The 26,500-nt window shown below is 43.9% G+C and overlaps 1 protein-coding gene across 1 annotated transcript in view; it reads right to left on the bottom strand.

Annotated features, from left to right (window-relative positions):
- Positions 1-26,500, bottom strand: part of mtcl2 (microtubule crosslinking factor 2) — a 272,313-nt gene that overhangs the window by 51,302 nt on the left and 194,511 nt on the right. Inside the window, exon 5 of the mRNA XM_080764535.1 lies at positions 17,328-17,477. Within this exon, the coding sequence (XP_080620661.1) occupies positions 17,328-17,477 (150 nt within the window). The remainder of the gene's footprint in view (positions 1-17,327; positions 17,478-26,500) is intronic.

The raw sequence follows: 26,500 nt of genomic DNA, 5'->3' as shown, positions 1-26,500 counted from the left end.
TCGGGGCACCCAAACTCCTCAGCCTAGTAGGAAAGTCTGTGAAAGATTTCATGTAAATTGCACGCTTCGTTCATGATTTGATGCTTTTGTTCAAAACGGCCAATCCTGCAAACTTTGAAAGCCAATGTTAGCCAATTAGGATGGAATCTGAAATATCGGACAGATCCGTCTTGAACACATGACTATAGAGATAGTGTGTAACGATGTGCGGGATTTTTGGACAGAATCTGGAGGAGTAATATAAAAAAAATTGTTTTTCAAAAGTCGGCCTCCTGGTGGCGCTATAACAGGCCGTTCTGGAAATGTTGGGGCAGAGGTTCATCGTTGACCTCCAGGGAGTGTGTGCGCGCACACACACACACACACACACACACACACACACACACACGGACAGAGTGCAAAACATACTCTCTCCCCATGCCTTCGGCCTAGTTTCATTCAAGTATTTTACAAATAGATACAATAGGCTCTGTAAGCTGTTCTCTGGCCATAAAATATCACTCTCCTCCTCTCTCTCTCTCATTTCAATCCCATTCCATTCCATTGAAAGAGGCTTTATTGCCATGAGAAAACATATGTTTATATAGCCAAAGCTGTCAGTGTCAAGTCCTCTTTTATGCCTTCTTTCTCAGTGTCCCCAAGCCTATTTCTCGTTCCCTTCATTCTAGCAGGTCAGGTGACTCAGGTCACAGCAGGGACAGCTCTCCAGGATAAATAGGGCGACACAGTCCTCCTCAGGCAATCAACCAATCAGTCCCCTTCCAACTCATGCACTGTCAACTCTGTCATGTCTCCTAGACTCCTAGACATTCCTCCATTCAACTCTGAGGGTGTGACTGTATTAGATTTCTATTTTAGCGTATCGGCTAATCTGAATTCTCTGTTCAGCCTAGCCTGAGGTCCACTCCACACACACACAGCTTCATTGGTCTGCACTATCTACTGTAGGGTGTGTGGTGTGTGCGTGTTCCTCTCTCTGTCTCTGTTTCTCTCTCTTTCTTACATAAAATGGCTATCCTAATCTGATTTCACTATGATGCAAGAAAGTCCTATAGTATAGTGAGATCATTATCTGGTTAGGCTGAGAAAAGGAGCGAGAGAAACAGAGAGCGAAGGGGGAGAAAGAACAGATAGATACAGTAGATATACTGTATAGTGGGAAAAGAGATTAGCATCTCATTAGGGGATAGAGAGAGGAGAGATGAAAGAGAGATGGAGAGGGGGAAACGTCCCTCCTTCCTTGGTCATCATCTTGTTCATCATTAGATAACCTACACCATGTAATATCCAATTAGATTAGCTTGAATTAGATCTCTCTGACAGACTGACAAAGTAAGAGGGAAAAAGGGGAGGGGGAAAGACAGATATTACACAATGGGAAAGAGTGGTACAGAAAAGACTGCCCTGCACCGTCTCCTGTGACTTAAACTCTACTGTGAAGGCATCATTTTGTTACTAACCATTAAACCGTATACTCAGTAAACTAATACAGTTGAATAAGGGTTGAATCTGTACTTGGTCGACTCTAGGCACAGTGCACTGAAGTTTTTTAATTCCCCTCTGAATATTAGGGATGCTAGGGTTCGAGTGGTTAACTGAGTAAAGATATTGCTACTTGCTCTTGCAGCTGCTGTATGTTTTCCAATCTTCTATTCATATATTTAAACTTTAAACTATATTTAAACTTTAAACTCAGCGCACTCCATGCAGATACACCCTGAACGAACCATGGCTTAGTACTCATTTATGAGAGGGATAAAGTCCCTGAGAGGGACTGTGAGGGAACAAGTTCCAATCCTGCAGCTAAAAAGGAGGCTCATAATGAAACCACGGAGCTGTAATAAGAGTTAGATAATAATGAGCATAGAGATGTTCTACATATTGTGTTCTATACATCAACACTACTATGAGGTTCTCTCCTTTGGGGAACATGAAATAGAACAGAGTCAGATATAATAGGAGAAGACAAACAAAGCCATGCAGTGACGTTATGTCATGGTGATACTGTACACCAGCACAATATCATAGATGGGAGGTTATAATGAGGCTCATTGAACTGTAGACTAGCTGCACCCACTGGGTATCCACTTACTTCAACTTAAGTGTGTGAAATGTAAACAGAGAGAGAAAGCTGCACTTGCTAAGACAGAAATATTTTCACTGAGGGAACTGTGTGTTCGGGAGCGCAGGGAGTTCTTCTTACAGATAATAGCTTCGGGCGACGATTTCACAGCTCCTGGTTTCATATAAAATGCAGAAAGAAACTGTCTGTGATGTATGAATGTATGAGGTATCATTAGCCCAGTAAAATCTAAGCTCACTCCTCAAGTCGAGTCACTCTGGTGTGAAAAAAGATTTCAGTTGAAAATGTGTAAGCTATATGCAGTACTATAATAGTCTAATCTTTATCTGCAAGATCTTTAAGCATAAATGTAGCGTACAGTGTGTGGTCACACTGGTCACCTTGATGGATGTCCTGCCTGGAATTTGAACTTTAAGCTAGTACTACTCCCAGACTGTGTACTGTGTACTGTGTACTGGAGCAGTCGGGGTTTGTATCATGTATAGGATTTATCTGGTTAAGCCCAAAATTCTTCACAGATACTGTAACACAGAATCTGTAAAAGGTTTTCAGAAAGTGAAATAATATTCTATAGTATGCTTAGAGTTATATTGTTTTTACCCATTAAGGAAACCATATGTTCCATTTTTGATTTTAACCATTATTTCTATTTCTATTAAAACAATAACTGATAATACAAGCTCATAGCGCGAGTGTGTCACTTTGTGCCATGCTATGAGATTTTAGATCTGCTGTTTTTGGAAAAGTCATGACAATTTGTCCAAATCTTAACTCAAATCTTTGCTTCTAGTAGAACAGTATGTCCACATGCACCACCACATTATTGCATCACACCAATATAGTCACCATAGCAACCATGGCACATGGAGGACAAGTGAGAGACAGAGGAAGAAAGAGCAGAGCAGAGCGGAGCGCCAGCTACTCGTTTTCCACGTCCCCTAATGCCACATCACAACGAACCGCACGGCAGCACACTGATGATGTCACGCAGCCAAGGGGGAGGGGGGAGCAGAAGGAGGGGGACGAGGGAGCGGAAGGGAGAAGAAAGGAGAGATAGATGAGACGAGTGAACACGGAAGGGGAGAGAGAGCAGAGAATGGAGGGAGGGAGAGAGATGAGGCGAGTGAACAGGGAAGGGGAGAGAGCAGAGAATGGAGGGAGGGAGAGAGATGTGGCGAGTGAACAGGGAAGGGGAGAGAGCAGAGAATGGAGGGAGGGAGAGAGACGAGGCGAGTGAACAGGGAAGGGGAGAGAGCAGAGAATGGAGGGAGGGAAAAGGACAGAGGAGACACAAATAAATGGTGTTGGGAAGAGGAATGGGAATAAGGGAACAAGGAAAAGGAGGGAATGGCATGAAATATACCACAGAAGAGAGGAGTGGCAGGACTTAAAAGTTTTGGGGAAAAGAATATGATATGGAAAGAGGAGAAAAGAGAGGTGAAATAGAGAGGATAAGGGAGGAGAGGGAAGAGAAGAGAGAGGGGAGAATGGAAAAAGTGCAATGAGAAAATGATCTCTGCTCATAAAAGTCATCAGTCATGGGCTAATAATAAAACTGTGTGTGTGTGTGTGTGTGTGTGTGTGAGTGAGAGAGAGAGAGAGAGAGAGAGAGAGAGAGAGGAGGGAGATAGGATGAGAAAGAATGTACTGTACTATGCTACTGTGCATGATATGCAAGTGGGCCCATTGCCCATATTCAAATGTGTTAATGACTTTATGTAAATATGTGTGTAAAAGATTTATACAAAGAGAGACAATACTACAGGTACTATTGTTTGTGTGCTGTACTGTATGTGCTCGAGTGCAGTGGCTCAGGTGTAGAACCGGAAGGTTCCCAGTTCGATCCCGGTTAATGTCCTTGAGCAAGACGCTGAACCCCTAATTGCTCCCGCCTTGCATGGTTTCCCATATGAATGTGTGTGAATGGGTGAATGTAATCAATGCACAATCCATGTAAAGCGCTTTGGATAAAAGCGCTATATAAATGCACCGTGTGCTCACTTGCCTCCTGGTGCACCGGGTCAAATGCAATGCATGGCTACATGTACTGTATGCTACTTAATACCATAGCTGTGTATGTTACAAATGACCTGCCAGCGTGGCGCCCGAGCACACGACCAACTTAATCTCCTTACATTGGTTTGATATGGCCTGGTGCCTCTACTCAACGCAGGAATGCCAATAAAGCAGTGGCCCAGCGAACATCATCCATCAACAGCATTACACCTGCCATACTTAAACCATAACTCAATACTGCGCAATGCATCACCAGCCTCTCGTCTGCTGGCAGTGAGGAGACATAAGGCCATGTGAGGTCTGTGCTTGAGGAAAAGGCTGTTGTCTGATCAACGTTTCACCAAAACCTATTAAAAATTTGCTTTATGTTTAATCGAAAGGATACCCCCCAGCGGAGTGAAACTGAGCTGGACGTAAACAAAGTACATTATTGATAGTTCCCATTTTGCAGTGTTAATATAATCTTCATAAACTAACAGATGGATGCTTTTATAACGTTCCTGTTTTGGACAGAAGACAGACGATGATGGATTACAGCTGGGGCTCCAGTCTGAACCTGCCTCCAGAGTCACATGTACAACCAGCTGGCCTATAGGATCGTATCCCAGCACCAGTAACTGGTTCATATGCTGAGGATCTAGCCTCTCAGACATTAACAGGGACACCAAATCGTCAAAGAATTTGCCCCAAAACAACTTCCCTGAGCAAAGACACATGAACAACCTCATCTATCTAATGACAGGAGAACAGGAGCACATCCTTGCATCCTTATTCTGGGCATGTCATAATAGGTGAACATTCTGCAAAAAGAAAAAGGGCGATCTACAAGCTCACAACGTGTCACAGCATGACGTGTTGTGAACTTGTAGGTTGGCTATTTTCAGCAAAGAGATTTGTTAGTGAGAGACACCGGTCAACAACTTATATCGGGGTTTAAGGGGTTATGGCCCATAACCCATTAAACTCGATATAATATGTATATACCATTCACAGGTGACATGAATATAGTGATTCTGTGCTCCTAAACCATTCACAGGTGCCAGTAATATAGTGATTCTGTTGCTCCACACAGAATAACACACCTCAATAAGCAGCAGCAGTGATGTGGCCTCAGGGTGGAACAATGGAACATGTCCTGCCGGGGAACACCAGTGTACTCATCCATCAGCTCAACTGGGTTATTACACACACGCACGCATGTGTGCACGGCACGCACACACACTCGCGCGCGCGCCCATCCTCATATGAAATTGCTATCACTGCTGTGACCAATATTTCCTTATTAAAGGACCTCGGGTCACTTTGTATTTGACAAGGCAACCAAATGGCTGTTGTTTCAGAGATATGTGTGTGTGTGTGTGTGTGTGTGTGTGTGTGTGTGTGTGTGTGTGTGTGTGTGTGTGTGTGTGTGTGTGTGTGTGTGCGCGTGCGTACATGTACTGTATGCAATAAGACCCAAAACAACTCAGACAAGCTAGAGGCAAACAGTCTGGTAAACAATTAACAACTACATGGGGTATAATGTACTCATGTGTAATTCACAAACCCATAAACAGAGTGCCGGGGAGGGCCTCAAGCTGTGTGTGCTCTCTTATTACCAAATGCAAAAACAATGTTCTGGGTTGGTTCAAATTCAGCTCATGACCTCCCCTCTCTCCTTCCTGTCTCTCATACTAATGCAGACAACCTGATAAATAAACAGAGCTCAATAGTGAAACTTCACCTTCAGCTACACAGCGGTGGTGCAGTTAGAAAATTGCTCCTTGGTTTGATGGTTTGACAGTAAGTGTGGCGGTAAATGCTATGTTTATATGTGAGTCCAGGCAGGGGGAGGTCAGCTAGCAGGGTAATGGGCTGATGGACATCCATATGGATAATTCATGTGTAATTCTAGAGCTGGGAGCTGCTCAGACCTACTCCCAAGTGTGTGTGTGTGTGTGTGTGTGTGTGTGTGTGTGTGTGTGTGTGTGTGTGTGTGTGTGTGTGTGTGTGTTTGCACACACACACACACACACACACACACACACACACACACACACACACACACACACACACACACTTCAAATACAGTGTACATGACTGAGTACACTTCTGGGCACAAATGGACAAACACTACAAGCACGCACATGAGTTAGGGCTGGGACGATACAGGTATAACTCACAATATGATACTGTGACAAATTGCATAGTGCCTCTTTAACATATAGTACTGACCGCAACCTGTCCACGACTCCATGTATCAAGTTCTTGGTCAGGGCTCTCCAGAACTTTCTTTCACCACCGTCCCAGAACCCAAATACAAATGTAAACTGTCCAAAAGTTAATGTAAACTGTTCCCCAATGTTTCATAGTGTGATTCATTGTGGCCCCAGAACTGCTGATATACACAATTAGATGGCCGGTCTGATGGGAGACGGAGGGGTCGGGGGGGGGGTTATGATACAGTGTCGGAGGAATTACAGTAATGAGGAGTGGGGAAGGCATGCATGCTGCAGCCTGGCACACACAGAGACATTTACTTTAGATGAGTTGACCTGTTACTGAGAGAGTTTAATAAAGCACCATTTATGGAGCGCCGAGCAACGTTTTTGGTGAGCGAGGCATATGGAGAACGGAGATGCGACTTGGCAGGTCCATGGCAACGAGACGGCGAGGTCTCTTAATTAATCTCCATTATCTCCGCTATAGCGAGCTGTTGTGTAGACTCAGGGCTGTGGTGGTTGTACTACGGTTGGATGCAGTTTGACAGTCTGTCTATTCTCCATTATTCTGCTGTACTGTTTATCCTCTTCAAATAGCTCGCGAAGTTCTACCGGACTGAGAGGACGATCACTGACACTGATGGGTAATTCCCACGCGCCTCGTTTGCACACAAATATATAATGTACAGTAGAGCACCTGCATGTTGTAATACAACATTGATACACAGTGCACGTATCGATAATCTGCTACAAGAAGAGGTAACTATGACGATATATATCGCAGTATACAATTCTTTGTCCCATCCCTCACAGGGATGGAACGTGTGTTTGTGTGTGCGTGTGTTTGTGTGCGTGCGTGTGTGCTCCCAGTAAAACCCGGTGTGTCTGCTGCAAGTCCCCACAGGTGACATCATCAGCACTTCCAAGTTCAACATGGCTGCTAATGGCTCTAAACGTTGGCTCTGAACATTTTAATGGTCAGGGCACATGTGTGTGAGAGAGAGAGAGAGAGAGAGAGAGAATAAAACTGTCTAGTTAGTTTATATAAAATTACCCTACACATCCTTGGATGCTGCTCAATTTAAAATGCTCTTTCAATTTCTTTGTCCTCGTTCATTCTTCCATACCTGGTCTCTCATTCTCCCCCCTGGTGTTCCAGTGTAGTTATTAAGCACCTGCATGTGATCTGTTCTCCCCCGAGGCCTTCTGTCTGCCAGTGAACCTCTCTACAGTCAGTGATAATGTAATTCAGAGAGTCCAGCGTATACTAGTCTATACACCTGATCTGCAGGTGTGGAGAATGGTTTCTCATCGCCTCCCTCTGTTCATGCCATCTCCCCTCAAGCTACATCTCTCCCTCTCCCTCTCCACACCTCCCTCCATCACCACTGCTTGCCTTGTACCCTCCTCCTCTTTTCATTTATCTTTGTTGCATCAACACTAGTTGACTATGGAGTCGGTCTATCCTTCCTTCTTTCTTGCTGTCCTTAAGATGTCCTGATACTGTATCGGTATCGGCAAAAGTATCGGTATCAGCCCTTATTTGTCATATCGGGTCATATCGGTATCGGTGAATATGCCAGTCTAACCACCGATCCGACACAGGGGTAAGGGGTTGACACTATGGCAGGTAAATAAAATGTTGGGGCATGTGGACTTTGCTTTGGAGTTGCCCAAACTGCAAGTGCACATTTTAGTGAGGAGTCTTCTATAAACACAACACGAGATATATAGCTAGACCGTCTCTGTGAGTGAGAGGTCTCAGACCGGTTCATGCTACTGTAACAGGGGCATGACATTACCTCCACAACAACAACAAGAGGAGTGAGCTGTACATACACTGGTTGGAAATTACTATTGTGTGCGTGCGTGCGTGCGTGTGTGTGTGTGTGTGTGTATGTATGCCGGTAAGAATGAATTGTGTCCATTTATAAAGAAGAAGCTGGTTTGGGTGTGATTCAGTGGGTTTTGGTTGATCCAAATGGAGGATGGTGATGTATTACCATATACTTGGGCTTGCACTGCTCATTTGTTTCTGAGTGTGTGTGTGTGTGTGTGTGTGTGTGTGTGTGTGTGTGTGTGTGTGTGTGTGTGTGTGTGTGTGTGTGTGTTTGCACGTGTGTGTGTGTGTGTGTGTGTGTGTGTGTGTGTGTGTGTGTTTGCACGTGTGTGTGTGTGTGTGTGTGTGTGTGTGTGTGTGCGTGTGTGTGTGTGTGTGTGTGTGTGTATGCATGCATGTGTGTGAGTATCCCACAGGACACTGGGTAAGGGTACTCTAGTACAACTGTGTGGCTGTACATATCACATGAACATCGATATATTGTGTTGTATGTGCGTGCGTGCGTGTGTTCGTGCGTGCGTGCGTTCGTGCGTGCGTGCGTTCGTGCGTGTGTGCGTGTGTGCGTGCGCGTAACCTCTGCGTCCCAGTAGACTGCATGCAGCTCCCATCGACCCAGAAACCCTGCCGGCAACATCCCTTTTTTCCCCCTTTACTTTCCTCCCTCGTTCTCCTGCTCCGTCCGCTTGCTTTTCATAATTGGCTTGTTTTACTGTACTTAAGCCTTAGTATGTTTTACTGTACTTAAGCCTTAGTATGTTTTACTGTACTTAAGCCTTAGTATGTTTTACTGTACTTAAGCCTTAGTATGTTTTACTGTACTTAAGCCGTAGTATGTTTTACTGTACTTAAGCCTTAGTATGTTTTACTGTACTTAAGTATGTTGCCTCCTCGGGCTACGACCTGACGAAGATGTGACTGATACATCCAAACGTTGTCTCCTTTTTACTTGCACCCTGATAATAAAATAACAATAAGGGCTTAAAACCCATTTTGGGACGGGAACCCCTTTTGGTGTTTTAAGCATTATGTTATACTTTAGCTATTGAAAAATTGCAGATCTACAAGCAACTTGTAGGTCTGCAATTTTTGAAAAATCGTGAAAATGTGGCGCAAATCTTTGAATATGATATTCTTTCAAAGCGAACGAAGCTTTGCTTCTGGGGGGTCCCTAGAACTAGATATTTTCAGATGGGAGTCAGCGGCCAATTGCATATATTTTTGAGGGTCCTTGACATGAAAATGTTTGAGAACCACTGACATAGAATCATGGGTTTTTCAGAAAACTGTCAGGATTTAGAGGACATTTGTATAGAATTGTCCTCAGGTCTAAATGGGTTAAAGTGTCTGAGTTGCTCCAGTGCCTCCCTTCCTCCTGGCTTTTTTACTCTTTGATATACAAAGAGTATAGAAAGGAGGTCCTTGCTCTTTCTTCTTTCTTCATGTCTCACTAGAAATTCTAAGTGTTGATAATTACTTTGTTACTCAGAGAGTGAACAAATGCAAACGAACTTAACAGAGGATTTAACTCTCACTTTACATATTTTTCTCTCCTTTCTCTCTCTATATGTCCTTTTGTTCTTTTGCTCTTGTTTAATTTTCTTTCTTTCTTCCTTTTTTTCTGGTTTTCCTTGCTCTTTGTCTGTGCCTGTTCTTCCTCTCATTATTTTGACTAAATCTACAGTTGATTTAGTCGACTAAAATGTATTTTGGCGGGACCTGATGGCGTCGTAATGGCTGATTTTATCTTCATCTTAGTTCCTTCCTTCTAGCTTCCTTTTACCTTCCCTCTCTCTCTCTCTCTCTCTCTCTCTCTCTCTCTCTCTCTCTCTCTCTCTCTATCTCGCTAAGACCACCTGGTCCTCTGATCAATCACCCTGCTCCAGATTCAGATCCACAGACTCAGTGTAGACCCCTGCCTGCTGTGATGCTCCTGGCCTACATACAGTAGGAGGCAGCGAGGTGTTACAGGCCTGGCTTCTATCGGGACCAAACACACTGCACTCCTCATGACCTTCTGACCTCTGAGCTTTACATCAATGCACCCCTTAAGCCCTATTTTATATCCATTTAACCCTCACCTGAAAACAGCCAAAATAGTGAAAGTAGCCAAAAAAACGAATCTACAAGCTCACAGCGCGTCACAAAGTTTTAGATCGGCTGTTTTGGCTATTTTAAGCCCTCCTATATCCAGCTATTAGTGTAGATTTTCATCCTACACCAAAATTACATTCCCATTGACAATGAATGGAGAATTTTACGTCATAGTGTCTGAGCAAATCGGCTTAGTGTCTAATTTTGACCTACATGTTACGTCATGATGATGTACGATGATAAGAGCACCCCTCACTTCACAGCAGGCAACAGTGCAGCACTATCCCTCTCTCTGTTTCTGGCACAACAGTGCCCCTACTGGTACTCATAGTCATATACTGGTGCTCATTAACGTCACACGGACACATAGGTGAACACATAAGTGAACACGGACATTGCTGTTCCTTGGAGTGGTTGCACCACTCAAAAATATGTATGTAGCCATTTGGCCATATGTATGTAGCCATATGCAAAGCCAGGAAGGAGCGTGTGGAGAAAAAGAGAGAGAGAGAGAGAGAGAGAGAGAGAGAGAGACAGAGAGACCCTACATGGACGTACTCCAACATGGCCTGGGTTCAAATCACAGTCAATGCCATCCTGCTGTTCTACTCCCCCCCCCTACACACACACACACACACATGCATGTACAACCACATTATGTACACATACAGAACAGAGACACACATGCATGTGATTTTTTTTGTGCGCCATGTTTTTGGAAACGGCAGACAGAGGTTACACAAACTGACACACTCGCGCGTGCATGCATGCGTACGCACGGCCGCGCGAGCACACACGCGCACGGACACACGTACGCACACACATCACTACGTCCTCTAATCCCAGCTCCACATGCCCCAGCCCTCTCCAAACAATGGACAGCTTCCTGAAAGTCAGAAATAACAGGGAACAGTATTTCCTTCAGACATAATGAGGGGTAGAGAGAGAGAGAGAGAGAGAGAGAGAGAGAGAGAGAGAGAGAGAGAGAGAGAGAGAGAGAGAGAGAGAGAGAGAGAGTGCAATGGAGTGGAGGAGTGACAGACGAAAGGGCAGAGAGAGAGACAAAGAGTGAAGGAGAGAGAGACACATGAGGGAAGGAGAGAGAGACTATATATATAGGCTCTGTCCCTTGTGAGAAGGAGCTGAAATGCTTTCTTGACAGTATATTATGCAAAGTGAGATGCTTGGGGGGGGGGGGAGCAGGTAGAGAAAGCAGAAAGCAGCATCATGAAAACAACTCTATTTGTGCAGACTAGAGCTGACCTTTTCACCCCAATGGAACCATTTTAAATGGCCATGTTCAAGAACACACACGCACGCACACATGCACAGTGCACACGCATGCGACACACACCCTGTAACCAATATACCACTTGAATGACCTTCAATAGAACTATGGGAGCATCAAGAGATAGGCGCGTGTGTGTGTGTGTGTGTGTGTGTGTGTGTGTGTGTGTGTGTGTGTGTGTGTGTGTGTGTGCGTGTGCGTGCGTGCGCACTATATACTGTATACCTGTGTAACAAAGACATAAAGACCTGAGAGAACAATGAGGGATAGAAGAGAGATGGACAGAGGGATGAGGTAGAGAAGAGAGAGAATAAGGGGGGAGAGAGAGAGAGAGAGAGAGAGAGAGGGATGAGGTAGAGAAGAGAGAGAATAAGGGGAGAGAGAGAGAACAAAATGGAGGATTAGACAGACGTCCTGCAGAGATGTTCCCTCCAGTCATTCTCATTGAGGATTTTTTTGTCCGTTTTCCACCTCCATTCAAGACCCCTCATGATGCACACCTCCTCTCCTCTCCTCTCCTCTCTCCTCCCTCCCTCCCTCCCTTTTCCTCTCTCCTAGTCCTCTCCCATTGTTCTTTATTTCTCTCATACACACGCACACACGTGTGCACACACGCACGCACGCACACACACTTGTTCTCCTATATACTGTCTATTTCAAAATGTTCTCCTCTATCTTCTCTGTCTCTTCTAACTGATTTTAGACTTTGTGTGAGTATGCAGATCTGCTATTTTTGTGATGCGCAAAACCAGCACACACAACGAGGTATCAATTGCCTTTGATTGTTTCACCCCTCTTCCTCCGAATGCCTTTATTTGCCCTTTCAGGTCTTCTGTTCCTCTGGCCATCCATCATCACTCCATCCTTTCTATACCTGTATTGTGGCTGCTCTGGTCACCTTGAAAGGGTTAACACAGCTGCTAGAGTCTTAATGCCTGGCTCAGTGGCTAATAATATAATGCATAGATCAACGTTATCAAGGTTATAGCTACAGTACATACACGCACGCACACACACACACACACACACACACATCTGTGGATGAGACGGACAGACAGACAGACACACACACACACACACACACACACACACACACACACACACACACACACACACACACACACCAGCCACCACCCAGATATTGCTGCAGTCTAGTCTGCAGCTATAGCAGACAGTTGGACAGGTAATTAGACATGCAGGCACCACGCAGCAAAACATATATATCCGTTTCTAAATATAATGCACAATATGGACAGAAATAAATATATTATGGTTATCCTAGAATGCCATTCAAAGGCATTGTCTCCTTTGTTTCAACCCCCAATGCTCGATGCCTCCACACCTTCATCCAACCAAGCACTCTCTCTCTCTCTCAGTCTGTTCTTCATCCAACTCCACCCCTTTATCTCCCTGTAGCCAATCCCAGCTCCTCACCTTCAGAGGTTAAACAGCTGGAGTGGATCAATTATCAAGGAATGGAGAGAGAGAGAGAGAGAGAGAGAGAGAGAGAGAGAGAGAGAGAGAGAGAGAGATAGTGAAGGAGGCGGAGAGAAAGAAGGGGTTAAGGAACCGAGACAGAGGAGGCAGAGAGAAGGAGAGAGACGGGGGCGATAGAAGGATGTGAGGAGCTAAAGGAGAGACTGCGAGGAGAGAGGGAGGGAGAGTTGGGGGGGGGGGTGTTGCTTGTGGGGAGGAGGAGATTAGAAATAGAGACCTGCTGGGAGAAGTACAACAATGTGCAAACACAGCAGCACAGATCCGTGAGCTGTTGTGACAGGAGATGTCCAGCTTGAATACGACTGCCTTAAAGACTGCTAATCATATGTGTACTTGATCTGCAGCCTTTCTGTACACTGAACTACTGTACAGTACACACAGTACAAGCAGTGCCAGTACCATATTAATACATTTGAAAATGTGCTGCTATATTTTTCTCCTTTTTACATGTTTAACCTTGTGTACAGGATATATATTTTCCATCAGCCAAAGCATAATTGCTTGGCTTGTAATTTTTAAGTTAGTTCATTTAAGTTAATCACTTAGTTAATTCATTCATTCATTCATTTATTGTTTTGTACTATATATATATATATATATATATTTGTTACTATACTCTGTTCATACATTTCCTTATTCTTGTGGCTTATCCTTGATTGTTTGTTTCTTGTTTGTTTTATTTGACACTTGCTTTGGCAATGAAAACCTATGTTTCCCCACGCCAATAAAGACAAGAGGGGTGGGACGAAGCTAAGGAATGAGAAAGGGGAGAGGGATGGCAAGTTTAGGAGAGGATAAAGGAAATCCCTTCATCAGCATTCCTCTTCACCTCAACTGGAGCAAACGGAGAGAGGGAGGTGGGGAGGATAAACAGATAGAGAACGGCGTGCTGTGGAGGAGAGAACTGTTGGAGCGGGAGGTGCAAGCTGAGGGAAAGCTGACGTGTATGTGTGAAAGAAGGCATGAAAGAGGAATGAGAAAAGGGAGGGAGGAGACAGAGGGAGGCAGCATTCCTTCTTCCAGTGTCCACCTCCACTGTGAAACGACATGTCTGTCAGTCTATCAATGCAGTTAACAATAAGCTAACAGCAATGTGCTAATATATGCATACAGCTAACAATGTGTTAACAGCTACAATGTGCTAATAGAAGCATTAGCAAGGCCATGCAAATAACAACTCCCCCATACAGATACTAAACAGCATGCTGTAGTTGTTTCCTGCACAACAATGATACGTATCCTGTTTGTTTGAAGCACGTTAGGGACTAGGCAGTGAGTTTTTCTTTGTTCTTTGATGAAGTGTCCACTCAAAGAAGTCTTGCAAAAGCTGCAAATACCAAATGTTCCACGGTTCACAGTGATATATTGAGCCTGTCAGCCTGATAGAAGCACAGTGGTCAAAGCCTTTAAGGATCGCTCTCGTCTCCCGATTTTGTACAAGCATATCTAAAAATATCATGTCTAAAATCAGTACCTATACGAACAGATAACATAAAAACAGAACAGTGTATGTGTAATACATGTCCATGTCCGCCCCCTTTTAGAATGACGAGTGGCCCAGGAAATAATTCCCCATTAATTTCCCCCATAGGCTTTTCAAAAAGTATTTATTTAAAGATGTTTACGCTGCGGACAAAGCCAACTCGAGTTGTGACAATAAACACAATGTTTTGGGCTGATCAAATAATTAGTAAGAAGAAAATAAAGGCAGGGTACAACACTTTTTGTTTTGTTTTTCTTCTTACTAATTATATCGGCCCAAAACATTGTGTTTATTGTCATGATTTGTCACAACTCCAGTTGGCTTTGTCCAACGTAAACGTCTTTAAATAGATACTTTTTGAAAAGCCTATGGGGAAAATGAATGGGGAATTATTTCCTGGGCCACTCATCGTTCTAAAAGGGGGCGGGACTGCGACGCTCTATAGAGACTTGACCCAGTAGTTGAGAAACTTCTCTCATCTATTTACACCTAGCAGACTTAACTGCATAAAATATCACTTCCACTTGATACCACTGCCTCTCTCAGCCGCCCAATCACAATCAATAATTAACACACCACACCACCTTTTATTCACCCAGACATTATCTGCCCCATCTGTTTAGTTCTGTTTATTTTATCTCTCTAAACAGTGTTGCCTGACTGGCTGCCTTCTGTATTACTGTGTGTTTTAGTTTTACTACTACTAGAAATCTTTCTCGTTATGTGAGTTGGTGCTCAATTATTTTGTTTATAAAAGCTACAAACAGAAGACTGAGACATTCCTCTCTCGATGACCAAATACACTCTTTCTCACTCTAGCAAACACACAGTGTGTCAGCTATGTGAAGAATGTGAAGGCCCTTGCACTAGCTTAGAGAGAGCCACCGATCAAAAAGTCCCAAATGTTGTTATCAAGACCTCGCCATGATGTGGTAAACAACACAAACAATCTGCCATTTTGGTTATTACCCTCATTCGGTAAATGAATAAGCAGTCAGAAGCTATATGTTACCAACCGAAGCAGCCAGGCAGAAAGCCATCACACCTGTCAGCTGTCTAATCAGTATGCTAGCCAAGCACTCAGTAAAAGGTTTAAACACCTCGCAAAGCATTACCTCGAGCAATATCGTCATCCAATAAGTCAATAAGACAACAATACTGCAAGCTTTAAAATCAGCGAGCCAGCAACAAATCTACCATAAAGCCAGTTAGAAGGCCATGGCAGGGAATGAATAAGGCATCTTTTGATCCAGCTGTCACAAGCTGTTAGTACCAAGGTGTTCTTCTGCAGGGAAATCAATTGCTCATGTGATTTATTACAATAAAGTATGCGATGACTTATGAGAGTAAATTCACAAACAGCCTCAAAGCCATCACTTCAACCATCCATCCATAGACAGTTTGGCTGCCAAAGTACAGGCTGACGAGAATAGCCCAGCCACGGAGAAAGCTCCACATCATCCCCCCCACAGCTATACCCAGCCATCCATCCGTCCGTCCGGCACTGCCCCACATCAGAGGCCTGGTACGAGGCCAAGGCTACAGCCATCAACACCTCTCCACTCCATGGCAACCTCACACTCGCCTCACCTCCCTCCATCAAACTGTACTCCATGTAGGAACAGAAAGGGAGGGGAGGGCGCAAGAAAAAGAGGGAGCGGATGAAACAGAGGAGGAAAGAGAGACTACAGAGAGAAAGGGAGGGAGAAAGAAACAGATGGCTTGAGAGAAGTGAGAGAGAGAGAGAGAGAGAGAGAGAGAGAAAAGGAAACAGGAAGTACAGATGAGACCATAGTAACTGCTTACAGGGTCTACTTTCTCCCATCACCATTTTATGATGTTCATTCAGATGATTCAGCTCAGGATGACAGCAGAGAAACAAACAACAGACAATTCTAGTTCTGCTCTGAGCAAAACATTGATTTAATTAATTTGCTTCCTTCAGAGCAAAGCAGCAACGTCATCTTCCTTTTTTTTTACCACTTATCTTGGGCATATTTATACAATACTCAAACTTTTCCAGCAATTTCCAGCAAGATTACAGTGGCGGATCCTGCTGTGGTTTTCTATTTCAGCTTGGCAACACAGACTGTGTTTCAGAGATTACAATTCAGACGAGTTCAATAAACAGTGTCTAAATGTCAAGCGCCTGTCTGGAAAACCAGCCGTGCTAATTAGGCCCCAGCCAATACAGAAGTGTCCATGGGAACTTAAATCAAATCTGCCTGTCAAAACATGGAGCATTCGTTGAATTATTGGGTAACAATACAATGGCTGTAAAACCACTGACAACACTATAAACAGTGTTGCAGTCTGACTTGTGGCTTGTTCTCCAAATCCACCTAAATCAACTAGTTTATCCCAGAGAGGTTTTGGTATGGTGCAGCAGCAGAATAGAAGGTCAGTATCACCCGGTCTCTGGTCTACCTGCTGGTCAAGGCCTTTCACTACCAGGTGAACATGCAAAAAGGCACGATATGGCACAGTTTCAATATCCATACCTAATTTAACGATAAGAAAGCTGCCGTCCATATTCTGAACAGTCGAACGAGTCTGCGGAAATAGCAGATCAGATCTACAAGCTGACAATGCATTGAAGGGGACGCGCCGCGAGCTTGTAGATCGGCTATTTTCCAGTAAAGATATTTCATGTAGAGGGAAAAAAGGAGGAGGCCTAGTGTAGATCCCTTGGGGACTATAAGTATACAGGGTTTAAGACAAGTGGTGAATTCCTGTTCAGCTCAATCTCTCACAACAACCACACTAGGTGATCTTGGCCCAGCCCGGCCCAACATGGTACAGCATGGTGCGGTGTACTGTTATCCTACCTTATCAATCTCCTGTTGCAGGACCTGTTTGGCGACCTCCAGGTCCTGCAGGCGGACCCTCAGCTCCTCGTTCTCCTGATCCAGACGACCGCGCTTCTTCTCCGTGCTGTCCAGCTCACTGTGGAGTCGAATGGACACATCCTTGGCCACCTGGGAGGGCGAGATAGAAGGAGAAAATGCAGAGGTCAATTCACCCGAAACAAGTGATATGACGTAACTTAATGAAACCCATCCACTATCCACTGTTTTTCTTTCAGAATATAAGTAAGATGGGATTCTGCTACTTTTCTATGGAGATTGGGCAGTTATCACCCACTCACCAACAGTGACCAGCAGTTGGTACATATTGTGTCTACTAGAAACATTCGGTGTCATTTGAAATGAAACCTGTGGCGGTGGTTTAGTCCTGGTGTTAGTGTGCAGTTAGTATGCATACATACAGTTACTACTACGCTCAAGTGGGTAGAGAGGCCGTGTAGAAATTGGAAGCTTGCCGGTTTTACTGTTTTTACAGTGTACTCAGTGCTGCAGTTGAGTTCCTTGAAAAAATAATTTAACATAAAGCAAGTGGTGAGAGCGACACAATGATATTTAGGCTTGACTAAACCAGACACTGACTTTGATGGATGAGAGGTCTGTCACTCCTGATACTGTCTCATTAGGCAGAAAGGATATCAAAAGCGCTCCTATACAGGAAGTAATCTTTAACAACCTAGTGAGACAGACCTCTTATGAAAGTCTAATCAGTCTCCTCCCCGCCCACCCGCTCCCCGAGGGCCTTGACTTCATTAAAAGTTGCTGATGTCAAAGTGTCAAACACGACCAAGGTCATGTCAAGCCATAACCTCGGATGTGCACTGTAAAAGTCAGTGTTAATGTTGAAGGGCCTGCCTCACTGACATAAATTCATGGATGTCACAAAACTTCCCACGGGTGAACACAGATAAGACTGAGATTGTTCTCATGAGCCGAAGGCTCTTATTTATATTGCAGCTTATCCAGCGCTGTGAAACTGGTTGCCAAAAACATACTGTAAGTGTCATCTTTGACTCAGATCTCACATTCAAAGTCAAAAAAGTCGTCCAAACATAACATTAAGTCAGAACTATTGCAAAAATCAAGTCCGACCTGTCATTTGCATAACTGTGTTGCGTATGTTTATATCCGTTTATTTGTTGATATCTGCACTGTGATCAAACCAGACCTTTTGGTCTCCTTTTTAGTTTGCGAAAATGTGTTTTATTGATTCTCAAAACTAACTTACTAACAGTGTTAAAATGTGTGTTTTATTTTACTTTACTTATATTATATATTATGCTCTGTTCAGCACTTTGACAATCATGTTTTAAAAAGTGCTATGAAAATAAAATAATAAAATGTAAGTGTGAGAGTATATGAACATAACCAAATGGACCCGTAATGGTGTCCATTTGTACACTCAGAGTTTACAAATGTATATAAGTATGTATAATACTGTGAGACAGAAGCAAGGTTATAATGAACCCATATTGAACAGTTGCCGTACAGTGTGTAAGGGATAATCCACGATGAACCATGCAGTTATGGAAATAATTATGCACAATGGCGAGGCTAATTACGCATGCAATGCGGCAATATAATAGAACATTTGTGTTTGCACATTATTCATCAACCTGGGAATAGATATTATAGATATTATATCTTACCACTCCAGTAAGTGGGAGAAGCCCAGATATGACCAAGACATTATTTCAATAGTCACAACCGTTACAATAAAAACAACACATTCTGTGTCCCCCAAAGGGTTGAACATTATACTGAAATTTTACGGACAGGCTGTATCTAACATTACCATTATTACAGTGTAATGTTTATTATGCATATATTCATAACAGGGTGATGAGACAGCAGCCATGCTGTTATCTGAAAATAATGCACACCCTCCAGCCAAACAAAACTGATTAATCTATGTGGCATGGTATCATAAAAAGTATATTAGCAAGTGCATTTCTCATTTTCATTAAAGCCTCGATGTGCGTTTGCAAAATGACACGGAAACTAGGTCAAATGTATTGTGTGCATTCCAATTGCTGGATGTATTAGTTACTGTCTATTGCTAGTTTCTGTCAGTTTTGTGATTGAGTGTCAAACAAAGCCAGCATTCCTTCAAATCAAAACGTGGAGAATGGGACAAGACACAGTGGGAAGTTCACTTCCTTTTGAATGTGATTGTTTTATTTAGACAGGGATGGCGAATAGCAGCTGTCTAACACCGGGGCTCCACCGGGCGTGTCAGCGTCACGTCTCCGTCACCATCAGGGAATGTTCCCTTTTTAATCAATGAAGGGTGGCTCCACTGCCCGCACTGCGTTGCGTGAATTTTTTTTGCGCACTGCGTTGCGTAAAATTGTTTTGCGTGTGCGTTTTTTGACGTACGCAACGGAGCCCCGCCGTAAGCCAGCTAAAGGAGAATTTATAATTAAATGACCAAACTATTAAATGACCGGACAATTACAAAAATGTATGTTGTGTTTGTGTGTGTGTGTGTGTGTGTGTGTGTGTGTGTGTGTGTGTGTGTGTGTGTGTGTGTGTGTGTGTGTGTGTGTGTGTGTGTGTGTGTGTGTGTGTGCGTAGGGCAGGCACACACGCACGCTCACGTGAGTGCATGTGGTGTGTACAGTATGCGACAGCCTATGAACACAAGACATTATTTATAGTACGCAACATGGAGCCTTTAATTTGGCTGTATGGAAATCAGGTGAGAGAAACACCCTACAGCAGCTGGTTATCTTTGTGTCCATTACCTAGATACCCAGTGAGTGGATAATGAAGACCATAACAGCACAGAGGAGAGGGCTCCAGTGCATTGAGTGGATAATGAAGACCATAACAGCACAGAGGAGAGGGCTCCAGTGCACAGTCTGCACACTCTGTGCAAAATGAGAGCACAGGCCTCAACATCCATGAAGGGAAAAACTAAATGGTCCTCAAGGTCAACACAACACATGAAGATGACTTTGTGCAAGGAGGGAACAGCACTCTGGGACGTGGAAGGTCCTTATTTACTTAGGCAATGTCATTGACAGGCAAAGTGGCATGGATGTAGATTTCAGAGCCAGGATTTGCAAGGCAATGGCTGCATTCAGCCAAAACGAAGTACATCTGCAAAGAAATCAGCCAGCAGACTTACACTGGGCACAATATACAAATATAATTTGGGGGAAGTAGCGGTATTTAGGCGGAAGTACAAGGAAATGACGTTTTACAAATCTGTTTACGTTCTCTGCGAATGAAACAAGTGTTGTGATTGGTCAAAACAATATTGTATCTGGGGAAATACATCTGATGGATGTTCTGTCCCAACATTTCCGCCTATGCACTCTCTGCCTTATAATGTGACCAGGCTTTTCACTTCGCAGATGAGTAAGGCTGGGACCGAGGCTACAGCCGACTAGGCTCTGACTTTTTAGCTACAACATCAATCCTGTACTAACTTTAACGATCAGTGACGTGGAGGACAACCCAGACCACAACGATGAAAGCACAACAAACATTCCATCAACAGCTGCCTGAGGATGGAACTACAGCATCCACTGGCCACAATATAATGATCTCTGGCAGAGAACCGGTCTACCACCTGTTGTGTACAGTAGATCAAGAGAAGATGGGGACACACCCTGTCAATCACCAAGCAAGCCCATTGATGGAACCCGCAAAAAGCCCAAGAAGGAGAGGCAGGCCCACGGACGCCTGCCACAGGGACCTTCAGGCGGACATTAAGGAGAGTGGGCTGACATGTTAACAGCTGAAAGTAAAAACCCAGGGGAGGAGACTGTGGTGGCCTATACTGCATGAAGTAAGTACTGAACTGAAGTGCCTTTCACACATGCACTGTAACATGGCCATAGTTGAATGGGGTAGAGACGCCACTTGGGAAGCAGAAGGCCTCGGGTTCAATTCCTGTGCCCCGGCAATGTGTCCAAGTGTCCCTGAGCATCACACTTAAGCCCTAACCGCTCACCGAGCTCTGTGCAAATGACGTTCACAGCCCCTAGTAGTTATAGGATGGGTAAATGCAGAGGACACATTTCATGTATACCTGTATGTGCAAATAGTGACAGAGAACCCGGTGGGTAGTGAAGACCAAAGTATTCATATGGAAATTAAATGGTAAGACTCTGTACAGTATGAACACAAATGTCCGACTCTGTAGGACTACGTGCGTATATACGTGCGCGCGTGCCTGCGTGTGTGCATAATACATATAAATGTGAATTCTTATAACGGGGCCTTGTGCTCATACAATTTGTAACGGTTTATTTGTCCATGATATTGTGTGTGTGTCGGTGTGTGTGTGTGTGTGTGTGTGTGTATGTGTGTGTGTGTGTGTGTACGTGCGTGTGTGTGTGCGTGCCAGTGTGCAGCTGGGCACACAATGCCCCTCTGTCCTGCACCACTTTTACACCAACCGGCGTCTCCCGGTGCCCCACCACGCTCCAATTGAGACCGCACTTTGTTTGTTGTCCTTTAATTTACATCTCTACCCTCCCTGAAAGCCACTGTCTCCATTTCTCTTCTCTATCGTTTTTACCTCTCCCCATTTTTCTCATAATCCTCCGTTAAGATTGGTGATTATTATTCTCTTTCTCTTACAGATTCAGTCCTTCATGGCTCGTTATTCCTCTCTCTCTCTCTCTCTCATGCCAACAGTCTCACGCACGCACGCACACACGCACGCACACACACACACACACACACACACACACACACACACACACACACACACACACACACACACACACACACACACACACACACACACACACACACACACACACACACACACACACACACACACACACACACACACACACACACCTCCTGTATTACAAGAAGATTGACTTTGGGAGACTGGATGGTAGAATGGGTGAATGTTTATTTATTTTGTTCATTTCCTCTTTCTTCACCCCTTTTGTCTTTCTTCGCTGCCTTCCTTCTTTTCACCCACTTGCTTTCTCTCTCTCTCTCTCTCTCTCACACACACACACACACACACATACATACATACATACATACAAACATGCACAAATGCACGCATGCACGCACGTACAGTAAATCCCTGTTGTCTGCTGGCTGAGAGATGCCATTGCTTTACAGTTACTTGGCTCATGGGGGTTCATTCTTAATGACCATTGGCAGAAGGCTCTCAGCGCTTTATGTGTATTGACTGTGGTGTGTCAGCGCTACATAGTGACTGATTCATGTTGTGTGTTTAATGCTGGTTGGTTGGCGTTCGTGAATCGTTAAGTGTTTGTTAACTGGCTGTTAATACAACTGCAATTTTACTGCTTTTCTGTGCACCTCCCCTCCACCACCCACCCGCCATTCTGTTCGATTCTCCTCTCATTCTCTGCAATAGACACTCTCCTCCTTCTTGCTTTAGTGCATACTCACATCTATCTCTTATTCTACACTATTCTCCTAGTCTTTTCACTCTTACTTCACTTCTTTAGGGCTGTAACTATTGATTATCTTTTTGTAATTATATTGATTACTCCTTCAATTCATTGAATTGAGAAAACATTTCATACATAAACAACTCAACGTGAACAATTTCGATAGATTAATTTCGAATTAAGTCCTATTTTATACTTAGCAGATCTACAAGATCACAACGCCTTGGGCTTGTAGATTGCCTACTTTCACTACTTCAGAAAATTGTTTACTTTATCAAAATCCACAGTGGATTAAATTGATTAGTTAGTTGGATTAACTATTGCTCGTACATATCTCCTCTGCTTCTCCAGCTCTACCAACTCGTTATATACTCTTCTATACAGTCCTCCTCCTAAACGTCACGCTATAGGACATGTCATTAACATTCAGTCCACTGGTCAGAGAGAGACCAGTAACACGGTCATATAGGTCATTAACATTCTAGCAGTGTGCTGCAAGAGAGGAATTATGTGTGTGTGTGTGTGTGTGTGTGTGTGTGCGTGTTTTGGTGTGAATGTAGGCTATATGTTAAAAACTCTAACACACTCTAAATTAAAATAGTTAAAAAGCGTGGGCAAAAAGCAGTAGACAACATCAGCAATAAAAAAATATAAGCCACACAGGCACACACTGCCAACTTGCATGGTTTTTTTTAACGAAGCAACGTTTTCGGTGGATGTGGAGTTAGTAGACCTTGCTCAACTTTTCTCTTGGTCGTGATAAGTTCACTCCCTAATGGCCTAAATGGCCACACACACACACACACACACACACACACACACACACACACCACTCCAGACACACTGCACTGCAGATGAACTTGCCAAACGCAAACAGTAATATCTTTCAATCAGCAGCAGTTCAAAAAAAGCCTTCAAAAGGACTCTTTCATGTGTTTTGTGTGTGTGTGCGCGTGTGTGTGTGTGTGCGTGCGTGCACGTGTGTGTGCACGTGTGTGTCAGGCTTGTTCCTCCTGTGATCCAGCCTGTCAGCACTTACAGTGAGTAGACCACACGTGCACGTGGTGGTGTGCCACACAAACACACACTCACACAACAACAGCTGGTTGTTCTGGTCTGTAACGGCAGTATCCAACGACTTTCCTCCCTGTAGATTTGTATCTCAATAGTTTTATTTTCCCCAAACAGCTATGTAGTAAAACACAGCCTCCCCATGAAGGATAGTTCAGTCAAGGGTAATAGGGTGGCTTGCTGCTGCTGCAGAAACACTGTCCCTGTGAACAAATGTTTAAGAGCCAAGGTGCAAACCTGCCCTGTCCTGTCCTGTCCTGTCAACATGTCCTTAAACTGGGATATACTAATCTCCCTTACACACCTAATCCCATCAACTACACATACACCTTTTCTATTAATACAAGTTGTTGGCCTTTCATGTTTAATTATATGTACACGAGTCATACAGACATGTAGCTCCTTGTCACATTACAAACAGTGGTTTATGTCCCTGCCCTTGATAACTAGAGTAGGATCTATTCTACGCTGTAAAATCCTGAGTGTGTCAGGTTCATTTTATACTCTATATATTTTGCAGTCACGTGACGTTGTGCGTTTGTGCTGTTTAATGAGCGGTGAAATGCTTACAAAGGAAGGAACCGTTGTATAGGAAGTTTGACTGACTCGCTATTCATCATAAGAGAGGAGGAGGAGTATGTGCAGAATCAGCTGTTAGCTGAATACACAGACGTGGACTCGAGGAAATGTTCTTTCGTAAGCCTATACTGCAGCAGCGTTACTTAAGTTATGGGTCAGCTGCCAAAATTGGGTCAGTGCCTCGTTCCTAGCAGGTCCACACGGACTAGGGTTTGAGAATGTTTTGTTCTCTTATGTTGTCCTTATTTCTTGTGTCGTTTGATGGTAAACTATTCATTAGAGTCAGACCGATATATTGGTCTGGCCGATACATCGGCCATTTTTTTTTACTTATTCCATTGACTTCATCGGCAATTATGTAGCATGTCCTGATCTTAGAGTATATATTAATAGACGGCACCGGATTTCTCCTCCCATCCACTTGCATTAAGCTGCTCTAAAGCGTATGAGGCGATTTCACTCCTCCTTCCGGGTAGGAACAGAGTGCATTCTGGGATGGATTGAGTCCAAACACATGAACGCGCTGCCGTTGACTATCATTGCACGCGTTCACGTGCGTTCACGTATGAAACAGCGTTCACGTGTCATCATGAACGTGCGCAATGATAGTCAACGGACCAGCACGTTCATGTGTTTGGGACAGCGCTGCAATAACAAATTCGGCCACTGTGTCAATTTCACCTCAGGGTTTCCTCCGGGTGCCGTCTCTATTCATATATATATATGTTTTGAGTTATTCATTACACTGTAGTGTATCATGTCTGTTTTTATTTTACCACAGTGAGATAAAAGTATTCCGTTTAAGGGTGTACATTTTAGTGCAGTGACTTAAACACACGCACGCACGCACACACACACACACACACACACACACACACACCACTGTACACATGGTGTACATACTGTAAGTCACTCAAACATTACAACCAAGCAATAGGAAGTATGGACACCCCCAGGGAAAAGGAGACGAGGCCGACCTAAGATCACCTGGCGCAGAACGGCAGAGGCTGAGCTGCTGGAGATGGGTCTCTCATGGGGCACGGCGCAACTGGTTGGCAAAGACCGTGATAGGTGGAGGAACATTACCGATGCCTTATGCCCCATTGTTTGACATTCTTTATTTGGAATACCCCTTGAGATACAATATCTCGTTTTCGAGAGGGTCCCATTGGGGGCGAAGAGCAATAGTAAGTAAGTAATAGGAAGTATAACTGCATACTGCATAGTATGCACTTCTTTTCCCAGTAGGCTCTGTGTCCCCTGTGGGTTCTGTCTCCCTCCTGGGGGATTCTGGGAAATAATATATCTCCCTGACTCTTAAATGGTTGTCTTCTAATTGTGCTGAGCAGGGATTAATTATGTAGCAGAGCTTGAACACCAAGATCAAATATAATATACACCTGTATTTTTTATATAATGAATAAAATGTTCTCCTATCTATATTCATGAGCTGACCTACTGTTACTAATACTTCTGACACTGTACTATGGATGGAAGTCCGGATGGATGGAAGTACCATATGGATAGCCAGTTGTGGAGGTGTAATCTCTGCATCAATTCCTCGAACAACTGCTATGCATTGTGGGAATGCATTAGATTCCATCAGCCTCTCTGTTTCTATAGATAGCTAGATTATAGCAAGTCTCACCACTGTTAACAGCTGTCATGCAAATGGCACCCGGCGCTTTCTGTCCGTCTCTCTCTTTCACACACATTTATATATAGGCAGGAAGCAGATATGGATGATGTAACTTCCTGAAAGTGAGAGATTAGCGGATGAAAGTCAAAAAGGGCAACAGCATCCGTCCAGATCTCTGTTATTATGTTTCTGGGATGGTAGGACTGGTACCGTTGATCTGAAATTTGTAGGATCAAAGGAACAAGAACTCCCCCTCACCCATGGTACTCATTCCACTGGGTGATTGTGTGAGTGTTGTGTTTGTGAATATGTCGCACTGCATAACAACAACAGCTGATGAGCGACTACAGCACTGTTTCCTAAACAGTGGGTCAAAAAATAAATAAAATACATGGGTCACGAGCAGTGTTGGGAGTGACTTGGCTTAGGAGGTAAAACAGGTTGTCCAA

The sequence above is a fragment of the Protomyctophum bolini genome (genome assembly GCF_963924005.1).
Source record: "Protomyctophum bolini genome assembly, chromosome: 5".
Taxonomy (NCBI): domain Eukaryota; kingdom Metazoa; phylum Chordata; class Actinopteri; order Myctophiformes; family Myctophidae; genus Protomyctophum; species Protomyctophum bolini.
This window is presented reverse-complemented; position numbering and strand designations above follow the sequence as displayed.